Source organism: Cucumis sativus, chromosome 3 (genome assembly GCF_000004075.3).
Source record: "Cucumis sativus cultivar 9930 chromosome 3, Cucumber_9930_V3, whole genome shotgun sequence".
In the NCBI taxonomy this organism is placed as follows: Eukaryota; Viridiplantae; Streptophyta; class Magnoliopsida; order Cucurbitales; family Cucurbitaceae; genus Cucumis; species Cucumis sativus.
In genome coordinates this window covers 35,108,696-35,136,107 of record NC_026657.2, presented here as the reverse complement: position 1 = coordinate 35,136,107, position 27,412 = coordinate 35,108,696, and the positions used below count along the sequence as shown (strand labels likewise).

Genomic DNA, 27,412 nt, shown 5'->3' with positions numbered 1-27,412 from the left:
TTTTGCAATCATGACATCATAATTTATCCAAAATATTACCGAACAAAATTTTTTCTTAGTTTTTTTCAACTTTGTTAGTCTTTTACCGTTACGGGACAGTTTCAATTCTTTCTTCAACCAAAAATCTCCTAAACCAATTAAAAAATCTATATACAAAAAATTTATATGGGTTTTAGATGAACTTGGACTCATTTGCTTGTTAGGTTTGGGTTTGTGATTGAACTCATTTGTCTATTGTATTTGGATTAATTTTTCTGTTGAGCTTGGACTTGGGCTTGGGCTTGGGACCATTTTTATTAACTTGAATTTGAGCGCATTATTTTTTTGGTTCAAGATTGGATATAATCATAAAGGATAGTTGCAAATTTAGCAATTAAATTCAAATTAATTAAATATATAGCACAATTTTAAAAAATTTACAAATATAGCAAAATTTTTCAAATTCTATCAATGATATAAGTCTATCACTGATAGACCATATTGCAAATATTGGTCTATCACTGATATACCATATGAAGTCTATCAGCGATACAAGTCTATCAGTGATAGTTTTGTTATATTTGCAATTTTTTTAAAATGTTGTTATATCCTTAATTATTATTACTAAAATAATCATCCATTGCAATTTCCCTAGTTGTAATTGATGGTCATTTAAGAAATAATAATTAAGGATATAATAATATTTTTTAAAAATTGCAAATATAACAAAACTATCGTTGATAGACTTGTATCGTTGATAAGCTCGTATGATCTATCTCTGATAAACCAATATTTACAACATAGTCTATCGGTGATAGACTTGTATCATTAATACGATTTGACAAATTTTGTTATATTTACAAATTCTTTAAAAAGTTGCTATATACTTAATTATTTTGAATCTAATTGCTAAATTTACAACTATTCATTGGATATAAGAAAATTTGACTACTCAAATTCAATTAAATTATGAATACTACAATTTTGGTGTGATGACGTGGCAGAATTAAGTTGGTTATTGGTAAACTATTAAAACGATAAATTAATGATACAACAACAAAAAATTTAATAATGGTCAAAATTATTTATTTATATAACATATTTGCAAATCAGGCAACCAATTTTGGTTCCCACTACAATTATGTTTTTATCAAGTAATTTAATATCCATGACATAAAAACATAACAAAATTAAAAACGACTATCATACCACAAAATGATTTTCCTATTTTAGTTTGTAAAAACTATTTTTGTTTTTTCAAAAACTAAAAAATAAAAAACCCTACCCTTTGGAGGAAATTACCTTATGTCTACTATCATCAAATGTGGGATTGAATACATGACACAACACTCTTTATAAGATGGACTACTATGAAGGTTAAGAGTAGTCTATTCTGGACCATTGCCTAAGTATAAATGTGAAAAATAAAAATGAAAGAATAGATTCATAAATTGTAAAACCTATGGTCGCTCGACAACCATTTGCTTTTTTAAATTTGGTTTCTCTCAACCATATTGTTCATAGGTTGAGATGAAAACTAAAAGAAGTCTTCTTTTTCATTTTCAAAAACCAACCAAACCACTTAGCCTTTAGCTACTTCAATACTACTTGGATGATAGCATAGCATTATATTTCATGACCAGACCTAACAACTTACTTTGTTGCATGTAGGTGTAGGTGAAGGCTATAAATTAAACTCATTCTCTTTGAAATCTTCTTTCTTGTTTTCTTGGACTTCAATATAAACCTCTGACAATTTGATACTACAAGGCACTTATCAAAACAAGTAAAATATCGTTGTAACAAACTAGTGTCTCATGTGAGTAATTCAAAATTCAAATCGCACATTAATAGACTCAAACAAGCACTAGAAAAGTGGGAAAGAGTGGAGGATGGATTGGAAACAAATGCATTAAAACAAAGGATTGGAAAAACCTAGCTAAGCTAGCTTGCCACCAACACATTCTAAATTGCATCATTCGAGGAGTTCAACCAGCACAAGAAACCAGCACTGGGCCGAGTCAACAACATTACATCATATATCCAACAATCAAAACCAGTGACTCAAAAAAGTGTTCTAGTAGTAGTGGCATTCGCAAAAAGCCACATTTGCACCAACAAACTCCTCACCTTTTAAAAACACCAGCCTCATACAAACCAACTATATTTGGTATCTTAATCAAAAACTTACGATGATGGGCAGATGGAGAATAAATTATAGCAATGTGCCAAAATGAACATCTAGTCCTCATCCATCCCTGCGGGTTGGTCTCCTCTCCTGGGGCCTCCAGCTGGTTTTGACATTATTATCTGCAACATGGCGCAAATTAACAATTCATTCTAAAACACATTTACACAAGACAAATTTATGGTCTACGATTTAGGGTTTAATAAATTACGCATTTTACAGATCCCTTGTTCTCAAAGGATAAAGCCAAGCACGGAAATATTTTCTTATTCTCATTTTTCTCTCCATTTGGAAGATTGTATCTATGAACAAGAAACGTTTGTTTCTTGTCAAAAGAATGGTCAAGAAATAATCCATGGGAGCAAGGTTCAGAAAGCACTTCGTATCCACCCAATTCAACCATCAAATGGCCATCGGTTGAGGAGCAGCTGTGACATGATGCAAGTCTCAGCTGTCCTGTGAGTGTGTGTGTGTGTGTATAATGTTCACAAATAAATGTCAATTCGAGGTCTTTTATACTGTCTTAAAATGAGATTTAGCATGGAAATGGGGATGGAAAATACCAAGAAATATAAATGGATAAAAGTTTTATAGAAGGGTGTACCTGGTCCACTCGAAGGACAGTGCAAACAGCATCTGCAGCATACTTAAGAGCAAAGAACCTTTAAAAGAACAAAAAGAAAAAAAAAAGGCGAGGTTGTTACCATGAGTTGGTACGCTAATAATATTTTTGAAAAAAGATCAAAAGGAAAATTTTATGGTACAGTGAAGAAATTACACTTGGTCAAACTAATGAAGTCTTCTTCTTTTTTTTTTTTGAAACAGCTACTTCCATTTTAAAAATGTTAAAGAAAAACTGAAACCTCACCGAGGATAAAACCTCACAAGGGTCCCCTCTTCACACAACAAAAAATTCTATTGCTCCTCTCCCACAAAAATCCCACAACTAATGTGATTCTTTTTTACTAATAAACTAGATTCATTGTTTCATTAAGAAAGCAAATCAAGGTAACAATTTCAAAATCTATAATGGGACAGAAGTTATTTCAATTAGGCCAGGCCTATATGGCTGAACAATTCATTATGCAATGCACCAAGCACCAAGCACCACCATTAAGTTCATGAGTCAAAATTCATTATAAAGGTTGGGAACTAATGGCACTGCAACATATCCACTAAAACTAAACTTTCCAAAAGTTCCGGAAAGTGGTGTGCTTTAAGTTTTTTTTTTTGTTTTGATATTCGTGAGTGTCCAAGCCAGCTTACGCACACCTCGACTAATCTCACGATGTGCTTTAAGTAAAATGTAACTCTACAAGAAACACAACTACACGAAGCATTGAACTAAGAGCTTCACAAGAAAAACTATAATTATTCATTGTAAGAGAATGAAAACTGACTTGGTAATGTATAGATCCCAAATATTCATTGTGGAAACATCCTTGCAAATCCCTTCTTCCAAGTCTATACCCACTCTAGTATTTCCGGATGCATGCTCAGCGTACAACGAGGATATTATCTCCATTGCATTTAGCCCAGCATTTTCGGAAAGAGTTTTTGGTACCATCTCAAAACTTTCTGCAAATTTTGCAATGGCATACTGATCCAATCTGCAGACAGATAAGGAAAAAGTCATCACTTGTTTCTTCAACAATAAATAAAATAACTCAAGTACTCATAACACCGTCCTTTGGAATATAATTCAACGTGTTGACCAAATTAAACCACAAACATGCATCAATGCTCCACACAACATTTTAAAAAGCAATTGAAGCTTATGCCTAAGCTCTAACTTTTAGTCTCAAGACTTGCACCTTCCATGTAAGTTGTACCCTAAGAGGTTTATGTCTTTGTGAAAACGCACTCAAGCTTTCATCTTCTTTCCTTCTTTCATTCACGTTTCTTCCAAATTCAGAAAGAATTAATTGATATCTTAATGAGCATTTGGTCCATCTAGCCTCAAATTAGGTGTCTGTAGACATGTGTACTCCATTTTTCTAATTTAATAAGAAACAAGCTTTCATTGAGGCAAAGGAAGGAATGTACAAGGGCATGATTAATCGAGGATTTCTAACTTTCTTGCATTCCTCCCCTTTCCGCCATCACCCCATTATTAGTGGGAAAATAAAGTTTTTAGCAAAAGGGCCTATAAAAAAAGGTCACTTTTTCTATGACATTAACAACTTTCATAGAGAAGGAATAGTGAAAGAACACCCTCAAGCCCACAAATGGAAGAAGTCACACCAAAGGTAGTGACTCAAGCCAAACAAAATAGTTGTATTAGAATAATTACAAAAGATCTTCATGACTGAAGCACGGGGAAAACATAAAATCTAGTAAAGAACCAAACATCACTAGGATACCACTCTAACCCTCTAAACACCCTGATATTCTGTTCTTACGTAACCCATAACAAGAAACAATTTTGAAATGGCCGTTTTGAAAATTCCTAATTCAACTATCAACTCATCCTTGTGATTAGTTAGATTGAAAGAAATAACCATATCATCAATGTCATAGCAAACTTCTTTGATATATCCCATAGTGTAAACTGCCTCATCTTTTTTCATCTCTGTAGCTCCGATTCTCTTTGATTATCTCCGTCTTATTTGTAAAATTCCTACACTAATGAAATTGTTTCTTTTTAAGAAACTTTTGAAATAAAAATAAATAACTAAATTTAAAAAAAGGTCTTTTACACTCTAATTATTCTCGTTCGATAAGAGAAAACAGTCCCTTTCAAGGTTGTAGAGTTATAGATTGTTAAAGGTATTCAGCAGATCCTGAAAAACAGCCTTCACAGCCAAAGAGCAAAGCATTTTACGGAAACCAAAGAGTTTAACTCCACCAACTTAGCTCTACCACCCTCTTCATATTCTACCAACTATTGACCTTAAACATTCCCCACTGCAAACAAATTTTTTCCGTCCTTGAACATCCCATCCACCCTAGAATCGCTCCTCCACGACTCTATTACTGCAAATAAAATCTCAGGAAAAAAAATCTAGAAAGAGAACTTCTTTCCCTAGCTGGACAACTCCTGCACATTAATATAACTGCAGTTTGCACTCCAGCTGCTTATATCAGTTGTGTAAAATCTTTTCCCTATCTTCCCAGAAGAAGGCTGTTTAACAGCCGACTCTGTTAAAAAAGAAGCTTAAAATAAATTTTGTGCAATATTAAATTTAGAAAATAAAAGATAAAAAGAATTACCCTGTTTCTTTAAAAGAAAACTCTTTTACTCTTCTAGCCAACTCAATTTCAGTAGCAGCAGCTCCAGGTACTGTTCGGCTGTCCTTCGCCATTGCCTGACAAAGAAACTGATCATGCATGCTCCAAATAATTCAAAGAATAAACAGTACATGTGTAGAGAAATACTTTGTATGTATTAACTCCATCATCAACTGCCCGCTCAAGATCATCCAGTATGCTATCAGTACTTCCTCGTAAAACAACTGTTGATATAGAGTTACCCCCCTCTTCATTCTTCACAACTGTGACCTGTAATGCAATATCAAGAAGGGAAGAGAATTAGTTATGAGGTCAGAAATAGAGAAGCAAACATGGAAAACTGCAATATAAAAATAATTAAGTTAATATAGATAACATACCCTAACACCACCAATTTCTTCAACCGAGACGGAGTCCACATGACCCAGGTCATCTGGATTTGGCGGGCTAAGCTTCAACTGTCGTTTGGTGGGGGAAGGGAACCATGTCAATGCCAATGAATAAAACATCACTTTATCAATAACAAAGCCTTAACATGCTTACCATGGCAACAGCACCAGTTGTGCGACAAAATCTCCGCAACTCAAACTTTGAACTAATTTTTAAGACCATAAGCCTGCAATGCAACAGTACATGAAATAAAAGAAAGAATTTTGAGAAAAAGAAAGATCTAATCTGCATAGTTCATCAATATCCAACACAAAAACCAACCCCTCCCAACATGCATCAGCATTCAGCAATGCAAATTAATACATAAATATTCATAACTAATAATCTTAAATTCTAAAATCATTCATTTGCATCATAGCCATATTTGGAATTTGGAGACAATAAAATATCCAAAACATGCTTGAATGTGGTATGGAAGTCAATGGGAAGATTTGAGAAACTAATTAATATTTGCAGGAGAGGCAATGGACAAAAGTAAAAGAAAACAAAAAATTTCTTATATAGATATGAGATGCATGTAGTGAAAAGCATAACAAACGTAATTCCAAACAGATACCCCCAGTTGGCTTTATTATCAAAACTTGAATAAATAAAGCTCTCGTTAAGATGAATGAAATGGTGTATGGGCAAAGGAGGAAAGAAAGCACACTACAAATGGAGCCTACAAGAGAGACAGCCTAACAATCACCCAAGGAATAATGGTAGTTGCAAAAATCCTTAGACGCTGACACCTAAAAGAAAGCGTGGGACATAGCCCACGCCTCCCATATATTTGCACACCTGCCAAAGATTCTGCTAAAATCACTTATCACAGCCAAATATTTGGGTAGCAAAAATGCAAAATAAGTTCTGTCCCGAAAGATTTCACCCTAATCCTAAAACAAGAGATGGAACAACACTTCATCTACCATAGTCCAACAAAATATTCTGGACATTAAATATACATTTCAACAAGTACAGTGAGCAAGAAATAAGCAGCAACCACATTTTAACACACATTTTTCATGAATAACCAAACTTTCATTGAAACAAAAGTGAAAGAATAGAAGACATGCATAAAAAGAGAGAGAGAGAGAGAGAGAGAAGCCATCAAAAGAAATCACCCCCATAAAAATAGCAAGCTAAAGAAAAAGCTACTAATCAAGCAAAACAAAACCAAATAGATAGTAACAAAATGGCTTAGTCACCACTCACCAGAGCACGAAATGTTCAACCTATTAAGAGTCCAAACATCACTCCAAAATCTCTCAACTGGAGAACAAAAAACTACAGATAGAAGAAAAACTCAACATACTTGTAGCGCTCACAGAAATGTAGAGCCATTTCCCCAACAGCTGCTCCACTGACAATTACTTTAGCCCCTGAATCTGCAACTGCTTTTATCAGCTCCTCAACTTTAGCTTCCTCAGTTTTTGCATAGTTTTGTAGCTACAATTGATAAGCATATGTCAATCGATGTTTTAAGAAAAACTACAATTCCAATAAGAAAAAAGGAGAGAAAAAAAGGCTCAAAACGAATCCTGAAGTAAAAGAATGTCTTTTTTTATATAAGAGAAGGAAAAAGAATATCTTAACCCAGCAAAACAAGAAGATAATCATAAGAAATAAAGTGAGAAAATAACCAAAAATAAAATTGAACTTTCCAATCAAAATAATAACAAAAAAAACAAGAAATGATAAGAAGCTTTCTATTTCGCACATTCAAGAACCCCCCCCCCCCCCCCCCCCCCCCTCAAATTGCCTCCATGCTAAACAAATTTCACACTCTCTCTGTTATTGGGGTTTTGTCGCCATTGACCAATAGGGAAATATTTGACGTCCTGACTTTTCTTTCCTCCCTCTCCTCAATTCTCCTTAGCCGAGGGAGGGGTTTCCCACCATTGATCTCCTAGTACTTCCGAAGGTTTTTTTTTCTTGTAGCTTTTCTTTCCACTACTTGTCTAATTCTTCCTTAGTGGTTGGTTCCATTTTCCCCCCGGTTTGGAAGGTGAAGAGTTTACATAAAAAAAGATCGTATTCTGGTGGCAGGTTCTGCAAAAAAGAATTTACACCTTGGATCGAATCTCAAGTAGAGGTCTTTAATGGTTGGGCCTCTTCGTTATATTATTTGCAGGTGGCAGAGGACTTTGATCATATCACAAAGAGTGGTGGTTTTGATTTCAGCTTTGTCAACGCTCGAAGTGGTAGGGAGGCAGATTCTTCATCTGCCCCTTCATCATAAAGGGAGGTTTTAGCCACAAGCAAGGGTGTGCACTACTTTATGGGGGTTTTGGAGAGAAAAACAACAAAATATTTGAAGTACATGAGAGTTTGTTTGGCAATTGGTCCCTTGTTAGATTCTTTGTTTCTCTTTGTACCTCTGTTTCTAACCTCTTTTGTAATTATCTGTTTGCCATTGATTCTTTTTATTGGAGCCCTTCTTGTAATTTGGCTCCTTTTGTTGGCTTTTCCTTATTTGTATACACAAGTCGATGTGTTCTTTGGCTCCATTATGTATTCTTCATTTTCTCAATGAAATGTTGGTTCGTCGTTTAAAAAATATAAATGGATGAATATATCATTGTGAGAGAGATGTTTAATGTAGGACTGGTTTGGGATTTTATTTCTCTGTTTGGTACCTCTGTTTTGCTTCTGTTTCAGCCAGTTAGCTGGTTAGTTTATTGATGAAGTTGTTTAAGTATGTTATTCGGTTGTGGAAGCTAGCCTATATGTGGTAGCCCTTGTAGTCTTTCAGGTATTGAATAAAATTCCAATTTTCTCCAAGAATTCTCCTAGATTAGTTTCGTCAATATTGAAAATTATAAAAATAATTATTTAAAAAAATTGAGATTGTTTAGGGAAAGAATTTTCTGATACTTTCCATGTTTTCTTTATGAAAAGTTCAAAATCAACATCAAAAAAAGGATAATGTGTTCCCATTAAGGGCACCTCATGTGAAAAAAGCATGTGTCGTCTTTTTGTTGTGGTTTTCCAAATACTGTTTAAATGCAAGTCTTAACTGAGGCATCTTTTTGTTAAATTTTCTCCATAGTTGTCAAAACAGTGTTTGCAAAGAAAATAATATATTTTCAGCTTTCTTCCTTTTAGTAAAATTATCAACCGAAAAAAAATTAAAATTTACCTCCTCAGCAGTGTGAATTAATACTGTTCCTTTTGTTTCTGTTGCAGATGTATCAACGCCACCAGCAAATACAGCAACCTTCATATGAAAATGTTCAAGAAAATCAAAACCAAAATAATTCAGAGAAAAAATTTTACATCTATATTTGCAATGTAAGAAAATAGAAGTCTGAAGTTCTATTTAGACAAAAATTAATAATACACATACAAGTTTAATCCTGCTAAAACCAAGCAATTTTGCTTTGCAAAAACGAAGGCAATACAAGTTAAAACAGGTGAAATTTTTCTAATATAACAGTCACTAAAACGCCATCCCCAAAAAAACACATACAAAAGAACCTCTCATTAACCATATAATTTATGTGGGCAAACCGTCTTGGCATTAAAAACCACTGGATGTAAAAATTAATATAGTAACACAGCTATTCAGATGCAGATAAAAATTAGATTCCTTTTTTTTTTTTTTTTTGTTCTCTCTTCTTCTATTTCGTCAATAGGTCCAGGAGGAATTAACATTTAGATTTATAGAAGCCAGAAGGTTAATTAAATTTCTTAAAGCTGAAATGATCCAGTTTCCATTAACCCACCAAAGCCATTGCAATGGCTTTCAGATATACGAGATATGTTTCTTAACCTCCCCCCACGCCCAAAAAAAAAATCCCCTCAGCATTTTCCATCTTTTTTATAAAAAAAACAAAATGAAACAAAAAACAGAAACTTCCCCTCATAGATCCTGTCTTTTAATTTTGGTCAGTGTATTAGGTGGGAACAACACCTTATGGAGCAGCAATCAAGATGTAATTAGTTTTTTTTTCCAACCAGATGTAAGCATACGAAAAGAACAAACAGATGAAATTAAGAATGTGAGCATCTATAACCTCACAGAAGAACATGAATCAAAAATAGGAGGGTATACAAGAAACACGTTCATCATAATGTAAGTGCAAATAAATGATTGTGTACCTTGGCCTTCTCAATTCGCTTTATACTTCCCACGGCATCACTTTTTAAGACCATGCCTCGCACTACTGAAGAATTATGTAAACCACCTCCCAATAACTTCGCAACTCGAACATTGTCCACATTAAAATTTTCTGGATTCTTTGGACAAACTTGAATACATGCCTGAACACAAAAGAATACATAAATTGCAGGGGGGGAAGGTTTACAGGACAATTACTCAATTATAACAGGAGTAGGCAAAAATATACATCAGCAACTAGAGAACAAATAAAATCTTCTTGACCAAATTGCTTGCTAGCAACAGCAGCCTTCATGCGTGAAACAACTTCCTCTTTGTTACGAACATCCATGTTCTCCGAACCTTTCTCCACTAGTTCCTTCAAAACCTCAATGGTCTGAACCAACAAGAAGACAATACATCAAAACGGAATGCCATAAAAGTTCATCTATATATTCCATCATCATTGTAGAAAGTGAGAAACCTTATTGATTCCTTTTGTGTAGCCGCTGATTATTTCACTAGGGTGTAGACCCATCCTAATGAGCTCTTCAGCATTTTGTAAAAGTTCCCCAGCAAATGAAATTGTCAGATTAGCTCCATCACCAATTTCTTCTTGTTGAGCTTTACCAGCTAAAACCAAAAGTTTGGCTGCAGGGTGCTGTACCTCTAGTTCATTGACAATTGTGGCAGCATCATTTGTGACAAAAAGCTTATCGAGATGATTAATTACCATCTTATTCATTCCTGAGAAAGGATACTTAAGAATAAGGCCAGTAACATAGAAGGTAAGTTTTGAATATATTTCAAACAGTACAACAAACTCTAAAATGATAATAATAATGTGTAAAGTGAGAATAGAAATCCATATGCATTGACACAAATAACAAGTGCAGAGCTTGGAGAAGCAATCCTTACCTTTTTAAGATTCAACCTTAGATATTAAGTTATAATTTAATATAGTGCTTTATTTGGGAGGGTGGCAAAATTATCTTACCGTTTAATGCCATTTTTGCATCTTTCAATAATGAAAAATGGATTGAAGAACTACAGTAGTTGTCTAAAAGCCAATACTTCTAATAATATTTTAAGTAGTCCTCAATTTCACAAAACTTTCATTATAATTCTAATAATATTTGAGGTGCTATATTATTCATATTTCGTTAATAATTTCCATTTCTACACTTATACTTTTAAAAAGTAGATAGATAAAGAAAGGAATCCTCTTTTTCTTATTGCACATCACACTTGACAGTTCACCCCACACTCAAACAACAATTTTTTTAATAAGGTTGGAAGGTTCTTTAGAAAGATGAAAAGGAGAAATAAAGTCAGCCTCAAAACAAATTTGAAAAAGACATAGCCAAACCAACAGGAAACGGATGAAACAAAAATAATAAAAACAAACCGGAAATTAGTAACTGAAAAATATAAAATTTTCCAAGATAGACAAGTTACAATAGCCTAGAGAGCAATATTAAGAGGCCAACTTCAGCAGCTCAAAAAGAAAACTCTCTTCTAAAGCCCAAAACTCTACTACTTCTTCTCCTCCAACCACTTAGACTAAAGAGCTGCCAGAAAAACCTTCCAAATAACCCTTCAGTAGAACAGTAGACACAACACAATAAAACCTCGCCACCAAATCATGGGAACTTCAAGGAGGCACGTGAGAAATAAAAAAATTTCAGAATCTTCCCCAAATTTCATCAGAATATGAACATACGAGGGCACGGAAGATGATTAATGCCTTCAAATTCTAGCTTTAAAACAAAGCACCATTAAAAGTAGATCTCTGAATAAATCATTGGTATTAATCCTACCAAAAGCCTCAAACCAAGGACAAATCTAATTGTAATAGTAATTTTTTTTATAAAAATGCTACTTGGGTGAGAGTGAACATAATTCTTCAGTAATCCTAATTTTCTTCTAGCTACAGGCAAGTTGCACAAAATAGTTGCCAACCAAGACTTGAACAAAACTACCCCAAACTCAAAATCCATCTAATCACGTATTATTGTAGAATGTAGTCATTAACAGGGAATTTCAACAGATCAAAACAATGACTTACAAGATAAAAAGTAACAATGACATTCTAGGAATTTTCACCAAGCTGGTAGTAAAGTTAGCAGTTTGTCCTCATAAATAAATCCAACATTTGAGTGCAAAACCATTTGGTGGAGAACAAATACCTAGCACAGGCATTAAACCAAGCATATTACTGACACATTTCGGATCGTCCATGTAAATCTTATTAAAACTTAATTTTATTATCAGTATTGTCGTGTTGTTCGGTATTGTAAACTGTATGAAATCTTTATTGCTCTCCAAACTTACCTGCCGATTATCTAACCCATTTAACAATACTAAAGTGTGCTGAGTTTCGTTTTCTTAATCCAACAATGGAGGAGGTCGGAATTTGAAACCTCACTTTTTGGTCCTAATACAGTGTCTTGTAACAGTTGAGCTATAGTTAGGTTTAAAGCTGAATTATCGACAGCTAAATTCAGAATGAACATTGAGATCTTTGTATATCACACTAGTTGTACAATTTTAAATAGACTTAACCATTTTTTTTATCTCGTCTAATCAACCTTCATCTGGGTAATTGCAAGGATGCTCCAACAGCTCATGTTCGAATTATTGTCCGATCTGAAACGTAATAAATCTCCGTCCGTCTTTAAAGAAAGCTCGCCTCTTAGAAAGGGAACCAGGCCCTCCCTACGGTAAAGTATAAATGGAACCAAAGATAATCGTACTAAAATACCGGTGACGCGAAGAGCGCGAGTCACTAAATGAAACAGGAAAAGACTAAATTCGGTTCGCATTACAAAACAGTAGACGGGTGCACAACATTAACACCTTAAGAACTGAAAAAGTCATAGAATGGAAGGAAATGGGAAAAAAACAGTGGGATTGAGGATCCAAGGAAACGTACCATTAGGACCAAGAGAAGTTCGAGTAATGGTAGAGAGTTGTTTGCAGGCGTCAATGTTCTTAAGGACGGCCTCATCCAAACCCGAGAAATGCTTGTGGCCCTCTTTAAGCATTGATTGAATCCCATGAGACGGCATCTGGAAACCCATCTTAGTATAGCTTTGAAAAGCCTGAAATGAAACAGAGATGAGTAGGTGTGGTTGGTCGGAGAGACAAGAGAGTGTGAGAGAGAGGGGCCGTCGGCAATTTGGTCGGAAGGCGGGGACGACGGCAGCCGCTGAGACGGAGTGAGTGAGTGAACGTGAAGTAGGGTTTAGGGAAAGTAGAGAATGGGAATTAGAATTGTTTAAGAAATGTCTAGTGAATGCTGCGCGGAGGAGGGAAGGAGTAAGTGCAAGGAAATGGAAAATACAAATATATTGCAAAAATTTTATTTCTTTCTTTTGGTTGAATTATCAAAAAAAACCATAGGGGTGTTTTCAAATTATAAAGATAGTACTTGAGCTCTGCTAAGTTTAACAAATCTAACTAAATACAAAATTAAAACTTTCTTTTTAAATTCAAGTCGATAAATAAACATTTTAATTTTAGAACATCCCATAGAAACTTTCAAATATATATTAGGCAGAGTGTATTGCATTTTTTTGTGCGGACAAGAGTTGAATATGGTTTAGATCTATTACTTTACTCCTATATTTTATTTCTTTATTGTTGGGAGGGGAAGGATCTTGTCATTTTAGTGCGACTTATCAATGGGGTGTAATGTGTAAAAAGTTGTTTAGTGTAATGTTATATCTCGTATATTGAGATAGCATAACAGTTGTGTCCATAGAGCGACCTTGCATTATGCTTGAATGATCAATTGAGTTGTACCCAAAAGACATGTACAAATATTTAGAGGAAGAAAAGATTTTCCACCAAGCTTGCATGGAAGGAGTTTGCATCAAATCCTCACAATTTAGACAATGCATTAATGATAACACTTTGCTAGTTTACTACTTTCACTTCGCTAGTTATTTTGTCAAATATATACTTTGTTGCTTTTTCCTAGAAACACGTGGTGGTACATAAACTATAAGTTTTATATCATAAAAAAATGTGAGTCTTGATAATGAAAATTGAGGCTAAGTCACGAAGAGGTGTAAGAAGGTGCTCAACGAGTTGTGAATGAACTATTGTTTGATGTGTAACACTGCTTTTGATTTTCACCACACTTTGAGAAAAATAAAGAGTCAACCTCCCAACGTCTTCACTTGGTTTACTGTTAATCAGACAAAGAGCAACCTTGCATCGTTATCACCTAGTTCGTTGTTAATCAAAGAGTACCTTTGTAACAATATCAACTAGTTTGCTATTAAACAATCATTTTGCTTAGGACGAGGTACATCCATTTATGAGATAATATTTTGGTACAAGAGAAGAAATGCCACTTTTTCAAATAATTGAGACTCGGTATAACGTGAGAGAGCGATCGAGAACTAGAAGGTAAAAATCGAGAGCTTGAAGAACAATTATATAGTGGTTTCATGGAGTCGAATTTTTCCTTTCATAATATTTCACAAATAGTATTAGTATTAGTTTATAATATATTATATTAACAACAATGAGTTAAATTTATAAAAGTAATTTTATTTTATTAAATATGTGTTTTGAATTTCAAAATCCAAGAACAACACTAAGAACATTTTGAAAAAACACACGTAACTCAACTCAGCGAAGCACCCAACATAAAACAAGATCAACATTCTAACAAAATTCTAAACTTTTGACAATTTTATTTGCAATCATCCATCTACTACCAAGAGACTCCAAGAAAACATTCTCATTATATTCCATGACAAATACCTTCAAAGAAAATATGAGCTGATAGCTTTATTCACTGTCAAAATAAAAGGTAAACTCACTGTTTCAGAAAAGAAGAAAAGAAAAGCAAATGAAAATATTTGAGGAGTAATTTTAGAATGAAAGTGCATTTTGAGCACTTGTTTACAGATTAAAGACACAGCTTGGTTTATGTCATCAAGAGAGTGCAGATTTTAAGGATCTGGTGAAGTTTTCAAGCTCCTTCAATCCTTCCTCAGGGGATTGGGCTTCACCTAACAGCTTCACCATAGCACTACCAATAATAATACCATCTGCTCCCCACTCAGCCACCTATGGACACAGCAAGTACATATCAAACACATTGTACAATTGATTGGCTGTTATGGCATGTGAGGAAGATCTTTACCTGCTTCACGTGCTCGGGTTTCGATATACCAAAACCAACTGCTACTGGTTTTTCCGTAACCTGTTGTAGAAATCAGATTACAAGGCGTCTAAGTTATTCATCAGTTGCAAATCAATGCCTTTACACCATTAGAGTTCAAAGTGCAAAAGTTTGTTTTCAAGTACTTCTCATAGATTAAATATCAAGCAGATATACCTCTTTAACTTCCTCAAGAAGAGTTTGAACTCTGCTACTAACGGATGTCCGAGTACCGGTAACTCCAATGGAGCTCACCTATAATTTGAACAAAATATTGCATATTGCAAGTTAGACAGACAATGACAATGGAACTTTAATTTAATGACACAATGTTAATTTGATAATAATAATGGGATATTGTTGTTTTCTCGTCAAAATTCTTGCACTCTCTGTTCCTATCAGTAAAATTATGTTTGTACGCGAAGACAAAGCCACAAAAACTCCATTCTCCCAAAAGAATATCGCCAATCCAACATATTCTGGTAACAATTAGTCTTTTACTGCAACTTTCTTTTGTTTTTGGTCCTTAGAGTAGCAATTTTCCTTTTATTATTGCTCGTTAATTTGTTCTTTTATTCATCTTTACAAAAGTTGAGTTTCTCATAAAAGAAATGTATAATTAAGTTGCTTCTACCAACTTTGAAACCTTTCACTAATCCAAAATCATTCCACTTTAGGAGCAAAGGAAAAGGGGAGAAGATGTTCTTGGACTTAATTCCTTGAAAGCCTTGATTTTCCCTCTTGATTTTCCATGAACAATGACAGAGGAATTGGTACCAGAGAGAAAAGCAGCAATGCAAGAGAATTTAGAAAGCTCCAATCAATTTTAGTTTCTTCAAGGTCCAATTTGATGACCCCACCCCTTCTAAATCCCCTACGAAAGGTTTTTGGAATTCAATAATCAAGTTTGGAAGAAACTTTCAAGTCTTTTAGCTACAACTTTGGTAATTATTGATCTTGTATAAATAAGAGCTGATACTTAGATGTCTAAATTTTCTCAACATTCTTGCATGCTACCTTGAAGGAATAAGGCAAAGGATAAGCCTCATCGACACCCACATTGTTAATGTCATTATGAAAAAGAATCTCGAAACACACTACAAATGCTGCCACGAAACTGGCAAAAGAACTTCAATATGAACACCTCTTTTCTTATTTTGTTATAGAAATATACGTGGAATTAATTAATTTTGAATATCAAATTCAAAATATTAAGAAAATTACTAAGTTTCATCTTTTTATGAGTGAGACCAGTAGGATCCAATGAGATGACAAAACCAAAAGTTGGAGCATATAAAGAGACTGGGAAAAGAAAGGGCCCTTACAAGATAAACAAATCCCTCTGAAGCTTCAACGATGTTTTTCATCCTCTCTTTTGGCGTGGTTGGTGTAGTTAAGAGTACCTTTAGCAATGTAAAAAATTAATATAAAATGCATAAACATAAGAACAAACAACAAGCACTCAACTCAAGGTCAAACGACCTGAGTTTTTTTTCTTTTTAAATAATAAAGTAACTATTATAAGAACGAGTCAACAAATTGGGTATTCATTTCCTCAATAAGTTGGTCCTAGAGAAAAAGAAAAGAAAAAAGATATGCAGGTTAGCATAGTTGAACAATTGATCCATATCTTTCTAGCATCCAAGGCAACTGTTTTCAGCATTTTAGTGATCAAGAAAGTTTCTTCTCATATCCGATTATGATGGTCTTTTTCTTCAGTTTCAGGCAATTAATAAAACTAATCTGTAGGACTGCAATGATTCAGTTATCAAGACGAGTGGAGTGTTTCATATTCTAGGCAATGCTCCAGAGGTCTAAAGCACAGAGTCCAATTTCTCAAGGTAAAGTATCAAAACCTAAAAACTAGTAAATGATATAGAATCATAGATGGTATATGCAACCGTTGTGAGAAAAAGAAATCACCAGTTCAATATTGTGCTTTACTGCTTCTTTTCTCAAAACTTCAGTCTCCTCAAGAGGAACATCTGGAACAACAAGCCCTGCAAGAAAGTGAATATGAGCACAGTACACAAACATATTCACAAAGCCAACGTTGATAAAGATCACACATTTTTCAAGGAACTTTCTAACACAAAGAAACACCAAGTCAAGATTTTGAACATTGCATGCAATAATATATGTTGAGTTCAACCACCGTGGGTGGGGAATCAAACAATTGACCTTTGAGAAGGTAATTGGTGTTTTATTCACTAGGTTATGGTTGGTTGAAACACTTGATAATATATTGAAAACTGATGGTACTCCATACAGCTCCAAATAAAATATTCCCAATTTAGAAAAAAAATTCAAATAACACATATAATGTAGTTGATTGTCTATAATTCATAATCAGTGGCGAACCCAAACAAACACACATAATGTTCGAAGGTGAAATCAATTAGCATTTAGATCAACTAACTGTTGGCTTAACCTTTACCATGTCATATTGGCAGTAGGACAGTGTTATTAATTTTTTTAGAAAAGAACATCTAATTCATTAGAAGAAGATCTGGCAAGCTTGTTAAATACCTCGTACACCTGTATCTTTTATTATCATCATGAAGTTCTCGACGCCACGTTTAAGAATTGGGTTGTAATATGTAAAAAGGGAAATTGGACGAGATAGTTCAGGAATCACCTGACCAGCCAGAAAGAAAACAAAAACATGTTAAACTGTAAGTTCATTAATGAAAGCCAGTAGCTAACGAAATAATTTTTGGCTATTCTTTCTATTGCCTCAGTTAATTTAAGAGCAAAAAGTGGAAAAGAAGCTGATATTATTTACAGCATGTTGCATGGTACAACAATATTACCCCCTTCAGCATAGAAATGATTGCATTGAAGTTTGTCTCTCTAGCCAAGGACCGAGTGGCTGCAGCCTACAAAAAAACAGCAATTAAACAGCTGAATATGGAACAATAGGTTAGAATTTTAGAAATTAAGGAAAATGCAAAAGTAACCTGTATAACAGGACCATCTGCCAAGGGATCCGAATATGGAACACCAAGTTCAATTATATCTGATCCACATTTGGAAAGCACTTTCAATGCCTCAGCCGTGGTCGAAAGATCAGGATCACCAGCCGTGATGTAGGGGATCAATGCAACCTTTAAAGCACACAATTAGGACTACGTTGATCAATGAAAAAATCCCATCAGATCACAGAGAAAGTAGCAGAGAGAACCAATAAATTGGATAAAAGTTTTGGGGTTAAATCCAGTCTCAGTATTTCAAATTGTTTCCAGTAGGACTTTCACCTTTCAAAGTTGCGTCTATCTAATCACTTCAAAATGTTTATGTAAATCTTAAACATTCACTTTTGTGTCTAATAGGTCTCCATAATCGATCCTGTCAATTCAACGTTTATGTGGCATGTTGATTGCATTATTTACAGATTAGATGGCAAGCTGATTTCAAGCAGGTTCAAACATTAGGTGAACCAAGCCTTAAATTGGCAACAATAAAGACTTAAAAGTTTAAGAACACACTAAAATCTTTTTGAGAAGTTCTTAACAGCTTTTAAAGTAGATATGAAAAAGACAACCTGAAAGCTTTAATACCAATCTCATTATATAACAAAAATTTAGGTGAAAGCACAGGGATGAATGGAAATGGAACTGAGGCATGCATCGACTCTATTCGAGTGCTGAATATGTTATTTGGGTTGCCCCAAAACCTAAGTTATTTACATATTTTTCATCTTGCTTCATTTTATTTATGTTTTTTAATCTATGGTTTAGAGGGGTGCATTGTATAAACTCTCAAACCGCAGAGACACCTTACTTCTATGGTTTAGAGGGGTGCATTATATAAACTTTCAAACCTTAAAGACACCTTATTTCTGTATTCCATGTTATTCACTCTAGTAAAATTGTTCTCCTTTTGCTCCATGAACTAAGCTAACGCACTTATGAACCACGAAAATCTTTGTATCAATTCTTTACTATTTTACGTTTTTCTCGTTTCTTCATTTGTGGATTCCATAACAGACTCTTTCTCAGACAATTAATTTACCCTTTCAATACCAACCAACAAACACACAGAATGCAGAAGAAGTATGTTCAATGAAAAACAATTGGAAATTCAAACAAGCAAACAAACATACCATGTAAAGATTTCATACAGAGTATACAGTACAAAAAGACATTTACCTTGCCTTGTTCTCTCAAGTTTTTAAATGTTTCGGACAGTCCAACAACAGGGTAGGCTGCAAGAGCAGCCATTGGAGCGAACCGCTTGGACTGGGAAACTGAAATCTTACAAGGACGTGGAGAAAAGATGAGGGTATTGGGTATCTTGTTAAGGGGAAGAATCCTCGAAGATTTGAAAGCAATGTCCATTTGGTAAAGAGAGTTTTGCTGGAAATTTAGATTGATGAAAAGGGTTTCTTCTCCCCAATCAACCTGATTCAAAAACTCTTCAAATTCAAAAGTGTTAGGAGCTGTGTTTTATTTTGGTTTACAACGGCCACAGTTGCCAAAAAGAACAAGCCGTGTTGGGGTTGTTGTATGAAGTTTTCGAGAACAATAAACGAAAAAATGGCGGCTTAATGATTTCGATGGGCAGAATTTTGTTGGTTCAGTTTTTGTTTGGTTTGATATACAGAACAAATGTTGCTTATTGTAGCATTTATGTGGAGAAGAAAGGTATAAAAATATCAAAATCCACCAGAAACTGGAGTTAAGAATGAGATTGTTTGAATCTGCTGATTGCAATTGTGGTTACTTGAAAAGGTTGAAGGATTACAGAAAAGCTTCCAAATGAAAATTTTGAAACAGACATTTTGAGCTCCATTTGCTGGTTGGACGAACAACTCTTGGCCACATTACAAATATGGAAACTTTAAAATGCCAAATTTTCAAACTTTATGCTTACCTAATTGTGACATTTTGTCATTATTTTTATTTTTTACTTTAACGATAATTATATTGGAAATTGATTCAACTTTCCTAATGTTAAGATATAAATATCAACCTATGGACAAAAAAATTGACATTTGAAATGTTCGTATTTATTAACGTTCAAAGTTCGAAAAACATTTATAAATAAAAATTCAAATATATTTAAGAAAATTTATTTTTAAATGATAAACTTTTCAAAATTTAAACATTATATCGATATCTATTGGTGATAGTTGCTATATTTGTAGATGTTTTGGGTACGTTTTTCTATATATGAAAACAATCTTACGTTTAAATTAGTAAACAAATGGTTTTTTTTTTTTCTTTAAATAGGTTAAAACACTTGTTAAATGGTGATATAACGTCATATACATACTTCATTGATTTTTCACTTTATGACGTAAACAACGAAACAATGTTGATGTTAAATACAAAAACTTATGAAAATGTTATGTAAACTTAATACTAATTTGAAAGCTACCAAATGAAAATTAAAATACATTGTTGCATGTTATCTATCTACTACTATAAAAGGAGCTAAAAGAAAATATATATAATGTGGACATGTCAATAGTAGGGTTTACTTTAAGATTATTATAAAGCCAATTTATAAATTGTTTTTAATAGTAATAAAATAATAAGTTTTCTCTCCAAATTGGAAATTTAAAAATTTACCATAAATCTATTTTTATTTCCAAATTGAAAAATGAAAATAATTAAGACAATTGCATTTTTTATATTCAAACTGGAAAATGAAAAAAATATAAATCAAATGTATTTTCCAATACCATAATAAATGCATTTTTTTCTATCTATCATCAAGATATAGCTTCATAAATAAGGAAAACAAATATACGTAAATCATATATAAATTTGAAAAAAATTAAGATTAAAGACAATTATTTAAATACAGGACCAAACATAATTTATACGTAAAAGTTTCTGATTAAAATTATTTTAATTATTTTAAATGGATGAACAAAATATGAGCATTAAAGGTTATTATTTGGTGAAGACAACGTGAAAACTTAACCATAGTCGATAGATATATCTTAAAATGTATGTATTACATTTGAAACGATTCAAATGTTGTTCAACATGTAATAGTTGATTGAGAAAACTAAATACGTAACGGAGGAAAGAGAAATGAAATACAAATTAATGATACTTTGCACGTGTAAGAGACAGTATTGGCATGGCTTTCATGCGTTAGAATGGTGCATGTTAAGAGAACTAACATTGTGTTGCATGAAAGAGAGATAATGTTTAAGAAAATATTTAAATTGGAATATCAATAAAATTAAGAAAATTGTTTCATATTAAATAATAGTTGAAAATATTTACAAATAAAGTAAAATTATGTTCATTAGTAGGGCTCATGTACGAAAACCCGATGAAACCAATTAAATCGAATCTTATTGGTTGGTTCGGCCTGATCTTTTTCAAAAAATACAGCTGTCAAATTGAGAGGAGAAAAATAAGCTAGTTCGCTCAATCGTCTACGATTCAACACCCAAAAAAGTCATTCAAAGATTGTATACTTAAATATATATTGAATAATAATAATAACGAAGAACAACAACCACTTATACACATTGAACTAATTTGGGTAATGTTCCATGGTGTCACAATCGTGTTCCATGGTGTCACAATCGTAGCCTTTCAAACTTGGGAGGGATGATTGTGCGACACTTGTTCAAACTCGATGAACAAGTCGGTCAATCAAAATCCGAAAGCCACGGTCAATCTCAGCGTATGATGTAACTCAATGAATAATGAGAAAATTATTTATAAAATGCAAGAAACAAATAAATAAATACATTGAAATTGACATTACAGTTGCAAGGGAAAGGACAACACTGCTTGGGCAAGGATTCAACTAATATGTCTCCCCCATAGTACATTTTAGATATTTTCAGCTCTGGTAGGTTTGCATATAAAAATGTTGAAACGTCACATCCAAACCTTATGACTTAAAATGAAAAGCTACTAGTTAAACTAGATATAAGACACAAATATAAGATAAATTAATATTCGAACATACGACAATAAGCAAGCCCTGGATAAATTAGTATGACCATGACACATAGCACACCAATCTGGTTTTAGTTTTGTCTTTAGGTTAATAGGCATATTTAATTCCTCCTACACCAATTGAAATGCAGCCTAAACCTTCAGGCTATTGATTTCCAACTCAAAACATTTCTTCTTACCATAAATAAATCATAAGATGAAGCAAACAAACAACAGTGGTAACACCAATACCAACTTTCTTTTTCTTTTCTTTTTTCTTTTTTATACACCACTAAAGTTTAGTAATTTACACATCAGAAAGATGCTTGCTGTACACATAAGTATCTAAAATTGTTCAAACACTTGCACATAATTTGAACACAACTCCAAACGAACTAATCTTGCACCTACCACTGCAACTTTTACGAGTCGTGTTCCAACATGAAGCATATAAAACAGCCATATGTACACACCTCTGTTTGCAAGTAAAAGTTTCAACTTCAGTTCAAATCAGCTTGAAGTTTGATGGACATGTACAGAAGTGTAAGAACAGCTCCTTGAGGAAGTGGTGCATATCTTGCAAGATTTGTTCCCATCCACATAGCCACTACCACAACAGCAACTACACCGCTGCTACTTTTCCCACACATCCAGCTAGCAAATGAGAGGCATATAGCTAGTAGAACACCTGCCCTTCCACCTAAAAGCCACGCAATTGCATACCCCATCTTATATCCCGAATCCAACTTCCTGTCGAGCAGTGCCACCAGGCTGCTAAAGGTGAGTGACAATCGGGAGCCGAATATTTGTACTAAAAATAATGACAGAAATGTCGATTTAAGTACTTCTAGGAAGGGGCTTCTAAGTTGGCTGTCGCTTTCTCCCTCCTCTTCATCAATGCGGGAAGAATCCTGTCGAAACTTATTATATTTATGATATCTTTCGTACTGAATCTTTTGCTTCAGTTCAGTCCATCTATAAATTTTCTGTCTTTCTTCGAAATCAGGACTATAATACCACTTTCCTCTGTATGGCCTGTCCGTAGTTTCTTGAAGTTTCAACGCTCGGTCATACTGAGCTCTTGTCACTTCATTGGATAATACCTGTTCAGAAAGACAACATGGAACAGATGGTTGGGTTATAACTTATAAATTATAAGCAAAATAATGACATCAAATCTCTTTTGACTGACTAGCAGAGTTTCCATCTGAAAAGAAATTGGTTTCAAGCTTTATTTATCAGTATCAAAAAGTGATTTACAGGTTCATACTGACATGTACGTGGATTCAATTTTCCAATAACCAAAAAACTAAAATCCTAAAGGATGGGAAGCCACAAGGAACTAAATTCTTGCTACTTTTACCATCATTAAGAGTAGGAGAAAACAAATATCTTCCACCAGTCAGTGAGCATAACAAATTCAAATTTGAGGGAAAAGAAAGCTATAAGTCGTTTTTACATCAATAAATTATTGAACTCAATTCAATAAACACCAAAGAAACCAAACACATCCTTTATCAGTAAGCAAGGGTATGCTTTCTCAACTTAAGAGCATATATTGTCCTACCATCTAATAATTGGCTAACGCCTGCTTTTGACTTCACCAACATTCGTGGATTGTGAAATGAAATAATCTATAAAACAAAAAAGTTATAAAATGAAATTTTGGTATAAAGAATACTCACCTCATATGCATGACGTATGCTCTTGAATGCATCAGCTGCTCGTGAATCCTTGCTAACATCAGGATGATACTGCAGTTCAGAGTAAAATACATCGTGTGAGTGGCTATCATTAGCAGGAGTCACAAAATATTATCGCAACAATAGCATTAAGGAAGATATATTGAAAAAAATTGTGCAGCCCGATCCTCTAAAACAATTCACAGATAGAAGTGATGCAAGATAGTAAGCACAAGAAAGTCCTCTATCGTTGAAGTTTTCCCTAAATCTGAAGTTAAGATCATGAGATAAAAAGAAAACGAGATTAGAAGACGAATAAGATCATCAGCCAGAACTAAACCCAATTAAAAATGTAAAAACTCCAAAAGTAGCCTTAACTTTAGCCTTTTCGAGTAATCTTCTCAGTTTCTTTTCTAACGTATAAAAAATTTGGCATTTCAACACAGACTTCCCGTAGTAAAACTTAAATAGGGTTTTCCCGCACAACCTCCAGCTGCTTCTTTTTCTAGTATAGTCCAGCCAACTATTCAAGGTTGTTTTCTGAGAAGTCAAGGGCACAGTTGTACAAACTAAAGAACAAAGCTTTTCAAGAGAAGTAGTCTGTTCAAAGTCGTTTTTGAATGAATTGTTGACCACTCACCCTATATTCATTATGTTAAAAAAAGAATTCCGGCATTTCGAGCTAAACTAATATTCAAACAAAATGATGAGATACAGTGGAAAATGGCCAAGCAAGGAAAGTCCATCCCAAGAAAACTAGAGAACATTCTCCAAGAGAACCAAATGTTCTATATTAAAAATGATTTCAAAAGCTTCCTATTACAAATCTACATTGGCTATTTGTAGAGTTACAAGAAAAAAAAAAAACAATTACTTAATTAATTACAAAATACTAATTAACTCAAAGTGCAAGTGAAATGGCACAAAATCCGGTGGTTCAAAGAAACATCATGGCTATCAAGAATCTAGCATGAAATTTTCCATCCAACATCCTTGTAATTGAATGCCAAGGGACTGATGAGAGCATAAAATTAAAGTAACCTTGCGAGCGAGCAGACGAAAAGCTTTCTTGATCTCCTTCGAGGAGGCAGCAGGAGGTACGCCGAGCAGCTCGTAATGGTTGCGGTGGCCGTCAATGGCAGCGGACCAAGAAGAGACGATGGAATTGGATCGAGGAAGGGGAAGGGTTGATTTGGAATTGGGGTTGCAGGAGTAAGTCCGAGGAAGGGAATCGGCGATGAGGGAGGAGTAGAAACCGATGGCGGAAGAAGCAGAGGAAATGGGGATGGGGATCGGCCCCAATAGGAAATGGGCCTGCATTACGCTTATGATTCATTCATGGAGGCTTCAACCGTGTTTGTGGTCTATCGAATCAGAGAGAGTGGGGAGGTTTGCTAACCTCACCTGCAGTCAATCTGTCGCTATGCAATCCCAAGGTATATATTTCTTTCTTCAAATGATATTATCTAACAAAATAAATATCCCTTTAAAATTAACAAAAAGAAAAAATAATAATAATAACAAAATATACATTTTTTTTTTATTTATGGCAAATATTTGTTTTTTCTACCGCAACCTCATATGAGAAAGAAATTGAATTATATTTTTTTAATGTATAAGAAATGGTTATGGAATGTTTTCTGTAAACTTAATACAAACAAAAATTGTATTTTTTTTTTGTCTAAACTTATTTATTTTGTTGGTACTGTTTTTCAAAACGACGAAAATTTGTATTAAAAGAATGTTTATATTTCATTTCTACTGTAATTCCAACACACATCAAATATGTATTAATTTTTAAATTGATTTTGTATATAAAAAAATTTAGAGTGTACACACAATACACAATACAAACAAGTTGTATTATTTTTTTTCATTTATGTAAAATATGTTTCTTCAAATTGTACCATAAATAAAATACAAAAGGAAATTTGTATTTTAAGTTTGTATCATCGATCCTATACAACAAAAAATTGTGTTATGTTGTTTTTTTTTTTTTTCATTTTTTTTTCTTTATGAGAACGATAAACAATATACTAGAGAAGATGAGAAAATGAAGACGAATGAGATTAATTAATTTGTTTGGAAAATATAATAAATAAGATGATTAGTTTGAAGAGAATAATAAATACACTAAGAAAGAGAAGAAAAGAAAGAGAAAGATTATAGTGAGAAGGATTCATTTTCTTTCCTTTCCTTCCCCAACGGCGCCTTAAGAGTTTGGTTTGCTTCTTCTAAATTGGCGAGGTTGATTTTGAAATTGTGTAACAAAGAATTTAAGCTATGATAGATAGCATTTTTTTATTGTTTTTAAAATGAGCATTTTAAAAAACAATATAATATTAAAAACTATTTACATAAATTTATGAAACTAATAGATTTACTATCCAATTTAATTTTAAACTTTACCTATAGATTTCAAAAAATTTATGTGTTTTTAGAAGCTTAGGATTCTATTGAAATATATATAATAAAACTGGATAATTGAAAATACATTCAAATTATAAACATAAAAAATCGTATTTTAACTCCAAATAAATTATACTAGGTAATGATTTCAAATAAGTCGATTTGATTACTTTGATCATAACGTCAACTAAGGTCACGCTTACCAATTCATAATGAAAAACAGTATCACCCTAATGAAATTCCAGTGATGGATTAATCGTAACGAATATCAATCACAAACTTAGTTTGATTATTTTTTCTCACTCACTCAAAATTATGAATTTGTTAGATATTATTGTTTGACCTTAATAATGACAATAGCAAACAATAATGGTCAAGGTAAGGTAATAGTAAAGGTGACATATTCATAATTTTCATATTGTTGCAACAACATTATTTATTATGGAAACGATAAAGGTGGTGAATCCAACGTAATTTTTAAGCACAATTCAACTAAGCTCCCTTCGTCCATCAATCAAATTACACGATTTGATTACAGATTTTGAGGTGAACCTCATAATTGATTACAATTACAAAATACTAGTAAACAACAATAAGATAATATTTACCAAATTATAATGAAAATTGGTGCAATTGTAACAAAATTTCATCGATAGATCAATTGTAACATGCATGAATCGTTATTATCATTACTTTTAAAGCTAGACATAATATGCCGTATTTATGATTAATGTTATTATTATTATCGTAGTTATTGCAAATGCTAGATCCAATGATAACGAGAACAATAACAGAAACTATAGATATGATAGATTCATAATACCAGTATTGTAATAATAACATACATGATAGATTCATAATACTAATATTGCAATAATATCTATAACAATAATGATAACGGCTAGTTAGTCCTATCAATTTCAATCAAATGAGGTTCACTTTTTAGATTGTCAATGATTTTATCGAACTTTCATTACTTATAGATAAACTACAACAAACACAATCAAATGAAGTCCATTTTTTCAATTACCGATTACTTACAACGCTACTAAGGTTCACTTTTCAGATTACCAATATTTTATCAATCTTATAAGTGGGTAAACACAGCTTAAATATAATCAAATAGGCTCACTATTACTTTTTAAAAGGTAACCGTGGCCTGAAACCCAAGGTAACTCTAAATCACGGTTTAATATGCTATATTATGAAATGCTATCCATCGCAACTTTCCAACTAAATAGAATTAAGGAGGTAAGCTTTTGCTCACGACAAGTCAGAAGCATTTCCAATATGACT

At 33.3% G+C, this 27,412-nt stretch overlaps 3 protein-coding genes across 3 annotated transcripts; all 3 read right to left on the bottom strand.

Moving 5' to 3' along the window:
* Positions 1-1,872: 1,872 nt before the first annotated feature.
* Positions 1,873-13,261, bottom strand: LOC101205260 (T-complex protein 1 subunit theta). The gene is made up of 13 exons (XM_004141091.3): positions 12,865-13,261; positions 10,414-10,676; positions 10,180-10,326; positions 9,932-10,093; positions 8,970-9,047; positions 7,143-7,276; positions 5,942-6,014; positions 5,779-5,856; positions 5,546-5,668; positions 5,381-5,475; positions 3,568-3,777; positions 2,772-2,829; positions 1,873-2,289 (listed from the first exon to the last, which is right to left on the bottom strand). The coding sequence occupies exons 1-13, from the start codon at positions 13,010-13,012 to the stop codon at positions 2,221-2,223; spliced, it is 1,638 nt and encodes a 545-aa protein (XP_004141139.1). The 5' UTR covers positions 13,013-13,261; the 3' UTR covers positions 1,873-2,220.
* A 1,409-nt stretch (positions 13,262-14,670) lies between these two features.
* Positions 14,671-19,924, bottom strand: LOC101222321 (tryptophan synthase alpha chain). The gene is made up of 9 exons (XM_004141159.3): positions 19,263-19,924; positions 18,072-18,218; positions 17,925-17,990; positions 17,641-17,749; positions 17,035-17,111; positions 16,437-16,514; positions 15,289-15,366; positions 15,094-15,153; positions 14,671-15,017 (listed from the first exon to the last, which is right to left on the bottom strand). The coding sequence occupies exons 1-9, from the start codon at positions 19,449-19,451 to the stop codon at positions 14,883-14,885; spliced, it is 939 nt and encodes a 312-aa protein (XP_004141207.1). The 5' UTR covers positions 19,452-19,924; the 3' UTR covers positions 14,671-14,882.
* A 2,338-nt stretch (positions 19,925-22,262) lies between these two features.
* LOC101205024 (hypothetical protein) lies at positions 22,263-25,163 on the bottom strand. Its single transcript, XM_004141090.3, has 3 exons — positions 24,749-25,163; positions 23,711-23,779; positions 22,263-23,128 (listed from the first exon to the last, which is right to left on the bottom strand). Exons 1-3 carry the CDS (start codon positions 25,025-25,027, stop codon positions 22,526-22,528), a joined length of 951 nt encoding a protein of 316 aa, XP_004141138.1. The 5' UTR covers positions 25,028-25,163; the 3' UTR covers positions 22,263-22,525.
* Between the last annotated feature and the right edge of the window lie 2,249 nt (positions 25,164-27,412).